The 12,495-nt window shown below is 40.3% G+C and overlaps 1 protein-coding gene across 3 annotated transcripts in view; it reads left to right on the top strand.

Annotated features, from left to right (window-relative positions):
• Positions 1-1,638: 1,638 nt before the first annotated feature.
• The window catches only part of CACNA2D1 (calcium voltage-gated channel auxiliary subunit alpha2delta 1), a 359,015-nt gene continuing 348,158 nt past the window's right edge, over positions 1,639-12,495 (top strand). For all 3 annotated transcript variants that reach the window (XM_063396985.1, XM_063396984.1, XM_063396986.1), the window contains exon 1: positions 1,639-1,769. In XM_063396985.1, the coding sequence (XP_063253055.1) occupies positions 1,675-1,769 (95 nt within the window). In that variant the 5' untranslated portion in view covers positions 1,639-1,674. The remainder of the gene's footprint in view (positions 1,770-12,495) is intronic.

Here is a 12,495-nt window from a genome sequence, read left to right as displayed (position 1 = left end):
TCTTCAGACTGTTTGAGTCTAAAGGCTGCAGAATCATTTTAGAAAATGCTATTTCAGACTTGCATCCAAACCCTGAATCCTACGTACCTATAGGTAGGTGGATAGGTGAAGACAACTGGGAGTTCTTCCCACCAGCTCCCAAGTGCCAGCTCCAATCCAGAAACAATGTGGATGAGTGACTGCATGCTTTACAGATTGCAACTGAAATATCGTGCTGGCTTTGAGCCCGGGCAATGCGAGCACTCAATTCTTCATTTGTGCATCTCAGTTTTGATCCCTTTAAAATAGAGATGAGCACTTTCCTGTTTTATAGAAATCGTTGTGAGTTAATACATTCAAGATGTGATCCTTAAATACAAAGGACATGAAAACAAAATGAGTACTGGGTCTGCTCTTTCATTTTCACCTGTTGAACTAAGTAAATATATTAAAATATAAATATGTGAGCACACTCAAAGAAAAAAAAAAACAAAAAACAAAAAACAAAACAAAACCCACTCATAGATCGAAGAGAAAATCAAATTTGTCACTGAACTTTTAACTGCTTTGACAACAAGCTAAGAAATATTTTCCTGGATTACTTTCCACATTTATACCGAGAGCGCATAGTTGCCACAGAGACTGGTGTGAGCGAACATGGGCAAACGATAGGAGGGGAGAGGGAACGCGCCCTCTGAATTTCCAGAGGGATGCGAAATGATACGAAATGAGTATCCGGGCTGGCGATGCGGGGTCGGGGACGCAGCCCCGGACCCCCGGCCGTGCCCGGGGGCGGCTCCCGGAGGCGCGGCGGGCCCGGGACGCTGCCGAGGGCGGGGGCGGCGGGGCGGGGGCCGGGCCGGCTCCGCGGGGCCGAGCGGCGAGAGCGGCATTTGGAGGCGCATCCACAAACAGCTATTTAAATCGCAGCCCAGACTGGTGGCACACGGGCTGTGTGCGGCTGCTGCTGCCGCCGCCGCCGAGAAGGGAGGAGGGGGGCTGGCATTAAAATAAGGCACGAAGCGTTTTAAAAATAGCGTGCGGGCTGCGCGGGGCGGGGCGGGGCCCGGGGCGGCCCGGCCCGGCCGGGAGTTCCCGGGAGCCTTGTATGGAGCGCGGCCGCCGCAGGGCCCGGGGCCGCCCGCGCCGCTCGCCCCGGCTGTCCCCGCCGCCGGCAGGGAAGGCAGGAGCCGGCAGCGATCTGCCCGTCTCCAACTCCATCCCCTGCTTCCCTCCTCTTCTTTCTAGAGCCGCCACCCCGCCTGCCTCTCTCCTCCTCGTTCTGCTCTGCAATCAGTGGAATAAATCGGGGAAGGACGCGCGCACACACACACGCAGAGTGGGATCTGTCACAAAAGTAGCGCCGATGGCGGCGGATCGGATGGAGCTGGAGCTGCTGCCGGAGTAGCGGAGAGTGGAGTATCTCTCGCTCTCTCTCTTTTCTCTGTTTCGCCTCTTCCCCCACTCCACCCACAGATCTCCATCGTTTCTCCTCCTCCTCCTCCCCACCCTCGGCCGCGCTCCCGCTTTTCCGCGCATCTCTGGGCTGCGCCTCCTGCGAGGGGGCGGGTGGGGGGAGCGGAGGAGGCTTTAAAGAACCACGGCCCCCCCCGCACCGCCACACACGATAATTGAATTTATTATTATTGCCGTCTCGACGACTTGGGGAAGGGGGATCGATCTTCGATCAGGAAGATGGCTGCTGGCTGGCTGCTGGTCTTTAGCCTGACACTTTTCCAGTCCCTGGTGATGAACCACTCCTCGGAGGGACCCTTCCCCTCGGCCACCACGTAAGTCCCAGCGGGGTCCGGGGGTCCGGGGCGGGGGCGCGGCGGGGGCGGGGGCGCCGGCGACAGCGGCGATACAAAGGGAAATCAAGTTAGACCGGGCGGAAAGTGACGATCGGGGAAAAGCGGAGGTTTTCGGCTGCTTTTGCTTAGAAAAGAGGGTGGCTGAAGGTCCCGCCGGGGCGGTCGCAGGGAGGGGAAGCTCCGGTGACGGCCGGCGGCGGGACTTTTGAGGTAAAGGCTTCGCCTGGGAATCCCGCTCCGGAGCGGCTCCCGAATACACCCCGGCAGGTCATCCTTGTGGAGAAGAAAGTTTCCAGTTACCCGGAGCCCGCCCCTTCCTCCCGCAGAGGTTATTCCAGCCTGGATGGAGTTTCAACATTGTTTGTAAAAAAAACCCCAAAATCTGAAAACTTTTGCGGTTTTATTAAAACCCGCGGGGAAGGCGGATTTCGTTCCTTGCCGCGGCCGGCTCGGGGAGCGGGGCGGGCAGGGCCGGGAGCTGCGAGCCCCCGCTCCCGCTGGCTCCTGCCGGGCCGGGCTCCAGCGCTCCCCCGGGGCTGCGGTGCCTCCTCCCGGAGGGGCTCCGCACGCTTCGAGCCACACGGCGAGGAAGTGTTTCCTCCAGCCTTGGCCTTGCGGATCGTTCTCTTCTCAGGAACGATCCTTGAGTTCTCTCGCCTTCGCGAGAGCTGAAGGATGCTCGCGGTGCGCGCAGCTCGGTGCCTTGCCTGGCCCTGAGATAGAAATCTTTAAAGCACTGCAGAATTATTAGCATGAAAGTGTTGCCCAGAGCAGTGCAAAGATCAAATAATAATGATGCAATAAAAGGAAGGCAAAAGGAAGCCAATACATCATATTGAAGATTCGCCTACAGATAGGAAAAAAAAAATCCACGACAAAGCACTGTGTGATCGTATTTTCTTCCTTTTTCTTCTCTCTCACCTCGTTATTTTTATATCCTTTTTGTTTGGTTGGTTTTTTGAAGCACTTACCTTAGTCCTCGAATCTGGGTTAAAGCTACCAGTAGGTAACTTTTAAGTGGATGACTCACTTTAATGCATTTTACATAAGAAAAACAGTGCTAATGGTAGTCTTTCCTTATTGTTTAACACTGGGTAGAATTTATTGGTGTCGTTCATTCTGGGCAGAAGGATGCCTTGCAGTAATTACCAGCAATGCATTTTCACCAATTAGTATTGCTGGTAGGTTGTTATAATTGGATTCAGTTCTGAGTATCGGTTCCATTATGAAAGACTCAAAGGGATGCTCGCACTGTTAAATGAAAGGAATACAAAGATAAGTGTAGAATAACCACTTAGTATCTTCTCAGTTGAATAAATACAGCCTTTCATTGTAGGAAAAATTACCTTTTAAAACATTCTCGTGTTGCAGTTTATAAAGATGTGCCATGTATTTTGCAAGTGTAGCAAAATACAAACCCAGGGCTTTTTAATTCATTGTTTTCTTGTGTTGGAGCTCCCGGATTTACGGTTTTTTGAGCTCTGATATTTACGGTTTCTCACTGAGCTGGTAAGGTTATCATACACAACTAATTACTATTTATTTTCTGTGGGGATTTTTCTGGGTTTAAAAGAAACAGAAAAATGGATTCCAGTAAAATTAAAAGAATGTCATATAAAAAGAATATATATAATTTCAAATAGAAGTCCAGATTGCTTTTTAACATAAGAATATGTGATATTCTTTTAAAAGTGGTTTTGTCTCCCCATCTGTTTTTGCTGATTTCCTTCTGAATTTACCTTTATTGACAGTCACGATAATAGAAACTGACAACAGTGAAACATATAACTTTAATTATAACTACACCAATGATGAAGTAATTCAGAATGTTATGTTAGTCATCCACATTTCCATATTCTTCACAATCTACTTACTGTTGGCTCCCGTTTTTTTCTCATTGTTATTCCATTGAAATATTGCAGAAACAATCTGTAGCAACTGTGGATCCTTCACAGTACTGTTTCCACTTTGGAATGGAATCAAAGTGCAAGCAAGGCTTAGTTTGTTTAGAAGGCAGCACACAACAGGTTGATGCAGGGAGAGCTGCTTAGCCAGAAGTAATGATGTAACAGGTGAAGGAGAAAACAATTTTTCTATTCTTTTTTAAGACTTGACAGCAGTGTTTCATTTCTTGCTAAAAATTACAAATGGGGAAGAACAAAGAAGTGACGCAAATGGTCTTAATGTAAAATATATGATATATTAAGAATATTAAAAATAGGAATTAAAAAAAATGACGGGAGAGGAGAATAAAGGAAAGAAAGGATATACATAATTGAAAAACTGGAGGTTTGCTGATATTATGTGCTTAGCTACCTGCTTTCTCCCCGTTATTTTCAGTCTCTTTTTTCTCTTGGTGAAAAAGTTGGTCTGAGGAAGCAGGATTTCCCAGCTGCTGTGTGAAAAATGTGCATATTCAGGGCTACAGAGTAGATGATTTCCTCAGCAACTCATCACTTTTCCTTCAGTCATCTGTTTCTTCTGCATTAGTAAATATTTTAACATGTGCTATTACTAAAATATTCAGAAGTCCCAACACCAATATAATAATGTAGAAGCATGTAGTATTCTTAGGGAGAAATGCTGAAGGTTTATGCAATGCCTGTTTGACAGAAACTCAGTAATTTGATTAATTTTAATTCTCTGATAAGGCAAAAAGGCCCTGATATGTTTACACAGCAAAATATAAAGAATTTCAGGTGCAGGTTTGTGTTGTATGAAATGGCAGCTTTAATTTTTCATTGAAAATCTGAGCAGGTGGTATTGCATTCTGTGCTTCCCGTGTTGAAATGTTTCGCTGCAAATATTGAAGACTGTCCTTTAATAAACTATTTAAGCATAGTAGTATACTGAGTATATCTGAGCTATAAGGCTTAACTGCTGATTGGTGCATACTGCATTCCATTTAAATGTATCATATTAATTGTGTCATGTGGTAGGGATCTGTTTGTTGGTACAAGATACCATGTTCTTACTTTTAACACAGCAACTCCAAGTCCTTCAATTACACCTGCAACACAGCAGCTATTTTGCACTTGGATGAGAATATTGTATATAGTACTCCAGGCACTATAACCACACTACTGCTGTCACAGTATGCAAAGCACTTCTTTTTTCTAGCCATATATATTTATTTATCATTCACATCTGTACAGACTTCAGAAAAAACATACTGTTAAATATAAAGGTTTATATGTTGCCTGATAATGATAGTAGAGGACTCAGTTTATTTCTGTTCTTTTCTCTATACTGCATCAAGACAGATAGTCTTGAGTTTAGGAATATCTTGTAATTCCTAAGTATCCCTTTGGCACAGCATGTGTTGTTATTGTTACTGATAGTGAGTAATGTACTACATAAAGACATACATTCTCCTTTCTGATAATAAACCTGTTTGTATTGATTAAAAAAGAAAAATAAAAAAAACTAAACGAAGCAAATTTTCATTTTTATAAAACTACAGATGAAGCCTTTCAAAATGAATGGGACGGTTACGACATCATTGTGTTTATATCTTACTGTCTTTTCCTTTTATCTCCCCTCTAATTTTATTCTGCCACTCCTTTTCTCTCGTTCCTTTATCTTTTAACATTTCTTCCTCCTCAGTCACTTATTCTGTATGTACCTATTACATTAAATATTATATTAAGACATATCTGACACTTACATAACTTGGTGTAAAACATTGGTGGATAAAGATAAAAATAGTATACATATGAACATACATCTATATGTATGCAGACAAGACATTTTTAGAAAAGAAGTTGTGTATTCCCATTTTTTTTTTACTTGCATGAATCATCTTTACTGTTTTGGTGTCATTAGGACAACTCAGGGAAGTGTATATGAGTCATATGAATTAGGGCTTGCACAACTGGGACGTTCATATTTTTGGCTTCTGCACATGGACCTAACAAGTGTAGGTCCTGCTGAGAGTGTGGCTGGGCTTGGTCTCAGCATCACTTTCTTATTCACCAGTGAACAAAGGTTCAACGGACATTTAGGATGTTTTCATCTGTTTCTACTGTCAGACTTAGGGATTTTGATACCTCTCATATGCATAAAATCCCATTTATATCTTAAAGTCTGTGATAGAAGAATGCCAGTTTAGCTGCTGATGTTAAATAGAAAAGACTGCTCTATTAATGGGTTATAAAATATCAGGCTCTTTCTTGTTTGATTTTTTTTCTCAACCTATTTAAAAATATTCACTATTAGGGAAAACAAAAGTAGTGAAGTGTACCTACATATCAGGGAATTGGAAAGAGAGCCAAAAGATGTAATCTACTTGGAATCAGGGAAGTGCAATATCACCTCTTCGTGTTTTCTCAGCAGCACATGCCTAAATGCTGAGCATTATGCAAGATGCTTAAACCCACTGATATTTTAGAGAGTGTTGTTTCAATCCATTCTTCTCATTGAAACATACTTAGAATAAGTGTGAAACAGCTTGCTGATTGGTGGTGATTATTTTGGTGTTTTGGTGGGATTTTTTTGATTGTGTGGCAATTTCTTTGTTTGTTTCCCTCCTAGGTATTTTTGTGGGAGCCTCTGAATTAACAAATTCTATAGATTTAAATTTTATTAAGTATGAAAATTCAGCTGAAAACATCAAAGTAGATACTAATCGCAAAAGATGAAATTTCACTGAAATAAATCAGCATTATAGAGGTTCTTGCCATCTTTCATTTTGCAGTGATGCTATTTTCAGAACTGCATTGCTCATACCCTGCAAAATGATTTTATCCAAGAATTCAGCTGCTAGAAAGAGAGCTGGAGCTTGGCAGCACATTAGCCTGAAATGTATTCATTGTTAAATAGAAGGCCTGTGGTACAGATCTTAAAAATATTTATCTAGCAGAAGATTTTAATTGATGGAAGCAGGTTCAAATTCTTATTGCTTTAATGTTCTGTAACAAAGAAACAACCCAGACTCTGGTTGCCCACTGGTAGCTGACATGGTTGTGCCTTGATCCTTTCTTGCCTTCTGCGAGAATCCCGTATCCAAGGCAGTGTTATCTTCTACACCAATATTTGACTTAAACCTCTGTGAGATAGGGATTGCAGTTCAGAAGCATTTTAGTGGAGGAAAATGACTCATTCTCTCTGTTGCTGGTCATAGTAGAAGTAGAATTGAGCCCCAGACTGTTTTGTGCTTCTTTGCAGCAGTATCTGGGCTTTTGATCCCCTGTGCTCGAACTGTGTGTTGTGTTTAGAGTGCTCATAAAGACCTTTGTGACAAAGGGCGATATTTTTAATGGCAGAATTTTTTTTTTCTAGTGCCTTGTTAACAAATTTCCTTTAATAGAAGAAAAAAATTACTAGAAAACACCCTGGAATAAAATTACTGGACCATAGCTATAATTTAGTAAAGCCAGACGCCATAATTAATTTACATCTTTTACAAATGCTGAACAAGATTTGTTGATAAAAAGAATGACAGCCTAGTGTCCTTAGTGTTCTGGTAAAAAAACCCCCTTGCTCGCACCTTGAAAATGCACAGAAAATAAGAAGTACAAAACAATAACTTATATTTGTGCCCCCAGCCCAGTGTGTTCTGTCTTAGATCACTCTTAGCCCATTCCTGCATCAGCTTTTTCATTCCCCCTACAGCTGCTGCAAGACAGGTATCAATGAATACTTAAATGATTTGCATTTGAGATTACAGCTCTGATTTATCTCTCTTGCTGAATCTATTAAAGAGCCTGATCCTACTCAACTTTCCTCAAACATGCAGAGGGCAATTCTCTGTTCTGTAGGATCAGACCAAGAGCTGAGTTTTCCATCAGTTACGTCATTGCTTACTGTACCAAATTGGTCATTGCTTTTAGGGGGAGTTATGATTCTTCTTTCCCTCCTATTTCCAGTTGTAAGGAGAACTGGATTGAATATTGTTTGCAGAATATGATTTAAATGTTACCCAGTACCGTGTAATGCACAGGGGCGGCTCATATTTAAGGTGAAAATACCTAACACTGATAGCGAAAGTACTGTCAACTGCACTTGTGCTTCACTAGTGTTCATGGGTTGTATATTCTCAATTTAGGGCCACACTGTGCTGCTTGTACCCTGGAATGAGTGAAAAGTCCCACTGATACTCTCAGAAAAATCTGTGCAAGATTGAAGATTTTCAAAATACACTTCAGCACTTTTTAATAGCTAAAATTAATGGCATGTGCCTGCAGCTATTCAGCTTAAGGAATTTTCTTTTTCTTTTCCACTGCTTTCCAAACTATTTTTTTACCTCCTCTGCCTCTAAGCAAACTCAGTGTTTCATACCTTCCTTCCTTTCCTCGTTCTTTACAGACTTAGCAAGTTTTCAGGGTGAAATGTAAAACTTCTCTTCAGCCACCCTGTGGCAAGATATGGCTCCCTGTTTGAGAATGTTGCACTAATGATGGCAGGGAGAGGACCACGGGTTTTGCTTATGCCCATCCTTACAGCACCTTTCTCTTTATGCCAACAGCAAACTGATGACAAAGAGTGAATTTCTGTTCCTTGTATCATTTTTTCCTATTTGTTTATGAAGTTTCTAACAAGTTTATGAAAATGATTGACATTATTTTGCATCAACAAATCAGCAAGCTTTTGCAGTTAATTACAGTAATTCAAAATCAGACTTTTTTTTTAAATCTGAAGCAGGCCTGAAATAACCATAGAATGTGAATGTGAAATTGTAATATTGCTGACTATTATAAAAAGTGATTTGTTGGATTTTTTCCACCCTCTTTAAATTACATTCTTACTCCCTCTCATTTGAGAGTTGGGTAGGGTAAGAACAATAGTCTGATTTTGTAACAGATATTCTACATAATGATTTAAGACTTTTCCTTTTTTGAAATTTCCTTTGTTTCTCCAGGACCATGAATGTTCACCCAGAAATGCAGAAGGAAGATGATAGGGAAAAAAAAAAAAAAAAAAAAAAAAAAAAAGGCATTCTCCTGATCCTATGAACTAAGAATAATTTTTGCACAGTCTTTATTAGATGTAACTTGGAGGTATATATTAGTCGTCCTTTTTTCAGCATAAATGCTTCAGTTGAAATCTGTGAGCAAAGTCTCTCAAATTTATTCATTATGATAAAATCTGATTCACTTCTGACCTGATTCGAGAAGTAAATAAGAACATAAAATAGTTGCTGAGTCCACAGTCTAGTTTTTTAGCAGATGATAAATTGTGTGAATTCTTATTTAAAAAAAAAGCTAGACTTGGTTCATCCAAACAATATTTGAACTGAAATGCTCCTATTTTCCCTGTGCAGGTTCCCACTAGACTGGTCTAGAAGCTTAAAATGTTCCCCAGTTATATCCCTCTCACCCTTGTTTTTATCGGATTTTAATTATATTTTGATAGCATGGACTAAATATCCTTCCAGGTAGGCATAAAAATAAGGTTACAAAAGATCTTTGACTAAGGGTGGTGGCAATACTAAAACCTAAATCAAGTCATGCCACTGTTCCAAATTGTCACTATTAATACCGTGCTGCATTTTTCTTTATGCACTAAGGTAGTCTTAAGCAAACCAGTAAAAGGGAAGTTTTCTTTATTCTTGGAATGAACAGAAATTTGCTACACTAGGTGTATGTTGACTCTTGATTAGAAATTCCAGCCTTTTCCATAGGAGGGAACTGAGTCACGGGAGCTCTTCTGTCGAAAATTATTGAAGTGAAACATTTTTCACTCTGAAATGGATGAATTGTGTTATCAACACTGCAGGAAGGACAAAAGTAATGAAAAAGAGATGACAGGAAGTATGAATTCCCAAATTAGGGTTCTTATTATTCCTTCCTTGAGTGTTACGGGTCACTCCAGCACATGTAGATCCAATGTCCCATGAGACCAGCCAAAATGTTGAGGGATAAGTACAACAGTCCACTAAAAGGCAACTTTTAATTAATGATATCCTGATGAGGACTAGTGTTGAGAAATATGGTTCATTTTGTAAATGGCTAAATGAAGCCTCACAGTAATCATTTCCCCCAGTGAAAATTGGGGTAATCTATGTGGTAGAAGTCTTGTGGGTCATAAATACAGCCCTAGGCAGATGTTAATGTAGAAGCTGCTTCTTTTTTTGCAGTATATGGCACTATTCTTACAGTTGATTTAAGTAGAATAAAATACAATACGTAATATGCTATTCACTGGTAAGCAGAGTTGTTTCTGCAAAGCTTATTGAACATCCATTTTTTCTGTTAGCCTCACTTGTAATTTTATTATTTTTGCATATGGGTGTAACAAGTTCTTTAGATTTTTTTCAAAGACAGGTCAAAGTGAAGAATAATCCATGTAGGGATGAAAAGTACGTGTATTGAGCAGTGAACCTTTTTGCACCCTCATCTTCGATTGAAAGAATCCTGTGTTAGGTTTGTTAGCTGTGAGTGTGTTTCTTAATACAGGAGCTATTTCTGGAAATGAAACTTTCCTTAGAAATTAATTCAGTGGCACCAATTTTGGAAAAAAAGAAAAGAGTCAGTAGACTCCGTAATTTAATTACAATTTTTAAAATCTTTTTCTGTGATGTAGATCCTGGATTGCGTGTACCATGGCTGAGCTTTTTATCATTAAATGCCTCTCTTTAGTATTTTCCTCACTTTATCTGCCTTGCCTTATTTCTCAAATTTTGTATCTTAGATTTTTGATATTACTTTCTCTCATTACGTAAAGTGGGAAACTTCAGTGTCTTACCATTTAGTCAGGCAAGGGTTTATTGTCAAGATTAATTTGTTAGCTAATGCCTCTAAAGCCTTCTGTAGTTGAAAAGTGTTGTTAAGCTGTTAAGCCTAATTTATTAAGATGGGTGTTTGCTATATTCCCACTTTACCTCAGAAACTTGCATGACCAATCCTTTCCTGGATAGATGGTACCTCTGGTTCACCTGGTTCTCAAAGTGGTTTTTTAATAGAATCTCTGGAGAAAAGCTACCACCAAATCTGCTTCTTTTGGTAACTTGTGATCTGGAGATCTGGAAGAAGTTAATCCCCACTGATCTGCACTTCTTGGATGTACACAGATTGCAAAACATAAGCTTAACAGCATTTTTAGAAACTAACAGGAGTCAGCAAAAATCTGCAGACAGTATGGTGAGGAGAAGCCAGCGTGTGACTCATCCTCCGCCGCGCTCGCCGCGCTCCTTCGCCAGCCGTGCCAGCTCCTTTTCCACTCTGGGAAGCACTGGGAGCTGTGTCCTGGGATTCTCTGGAATTTGTACTGTGAATATTTCGTACTTGTAAAAGAGGCAGTGGTTAGGTACAGTACCAGACAAGGGCTTGTGACACGGGTTTGTTAACATGACCTATTGCTTCTTTGGCAGCACAGGCGACTGCTGGTTTTATTCCGTTTCTAAAATGGGAATAACACCCAAATTGTCATCCTGCTTGAATCAATGTGTTTAATAAAGCAACTGGCCTGTTTCTGTAAGAAAGATAGTAAGAAAAGTACATAATTTTTCTGTTTACAGACTAGTAGCAGTAAGATGATCATCAGCAATCCCTAATTACCTGACAATCACCAAGCCTCTTAAGATTTCAAGCAGGAGAAACACAGTTTTTAATACAATTATTTTTGTTTGCTACAGCCACTAGCAATACAAATGTAGTTCTTACCATTGTTTTGTTATTTACTGAACCACTTTTGTTGCCTTAGCATCTTCTTGATGAGATTTTTTTTGTCTGTTGTGAACATATTTTAGATTATGTGGTTGGTGTATAAGCTGGGAGAGAATTACTAATATGTGCAGGAACATATCTTAAGGAGATTTCACTGTAATGAACACACAGGGAAAAGGTTTGTGGTAATTGAAGGCAGAATCTGGTCTCTTTTGACTGATTAGAAATACATGAGGGATCTGTGCGTGACTAAGAACATGTCTAGGATATACTCTAAATACCTTTGGAAATGGTTGGGTACCCAATTTCATCCCTCTTTCCACCAGTGTAATTTCAGCATAATGAGTATCAGTCCTGTATCATTTTAATCCTGAGTGCAAGGATGAATCCACATTAAAAAAAAAAAAAATCTGATTAAACACATATAGGTTTCATTGCAACAGAATGAGTCATCACTGTCAAGGCCTGATTGTGAAAATTACATAAAACAAAATGTAGTACATGATTTTATTAGGCTTTGCAGGAGGGAATAGTAAGATATCCCAATGAAACCATGTGTGATATCAGATGTGGTCATTTGTCTTCCTTTTGAATGATAAGCTCTGACACCACGTCATTGTCTGTGCCACACTGAGCAAGCGTCCATGTAAAAAAGAAGTTCTTAATGTGCTGGAAGGCACTGAAAAATGTTACCCCAGATTAGGAAGAAACACAATTTTATTAAATAAAAATCTGGAATTGTAAGGAAGAAATACTTTCCTTTTCAAGTACTGCAACGTCTAGTAATGTACAGGTTTACTCTAAGTGGCTTTCACAAATGTGCTTTTTTTGTAGTTTTGTTTTTGGTTTTGTGGGGTTTTTCTTCTTCTTTAGCAATTAGTTCTAGAGCTTAATTTGGAATGGTAGGGGTGACAGAAGTATTTAAATTTAACCCCTCATTATGCACAACAGAGTACTTCATTCATCTTTGGGTACGAAGTCTTGAGTTTTTGGGTAATTAGAATTAAAATCAGCAAGAAATCTACAGACAAACTTTATATTTGTTTCCAGTGAAGCTGGATTTACTCTGAAAGATGATATTGATGCTTTATGGGACAGGA

This window comes from Prinia subflava, chromosome 4 (assembly GCF_021018805.1).
Source record: "Prinia subflava isolate CZ2003 ecotype Zambia chromosome 4, Cam_Psub_1.2, whole genome shotgun sequence".
Classification (NCBI taxonomy): Eukaryota; Metazoa; Chordata; class Aves; order Passeriformes; family Cisticolidae; genus Prinia; species Prinia subflava.
The sequence above is the reverse complement of the archived record's forward strand: the minus strand, read 5'-3'. Positions and strand labels throughout refer to the sequence as shown.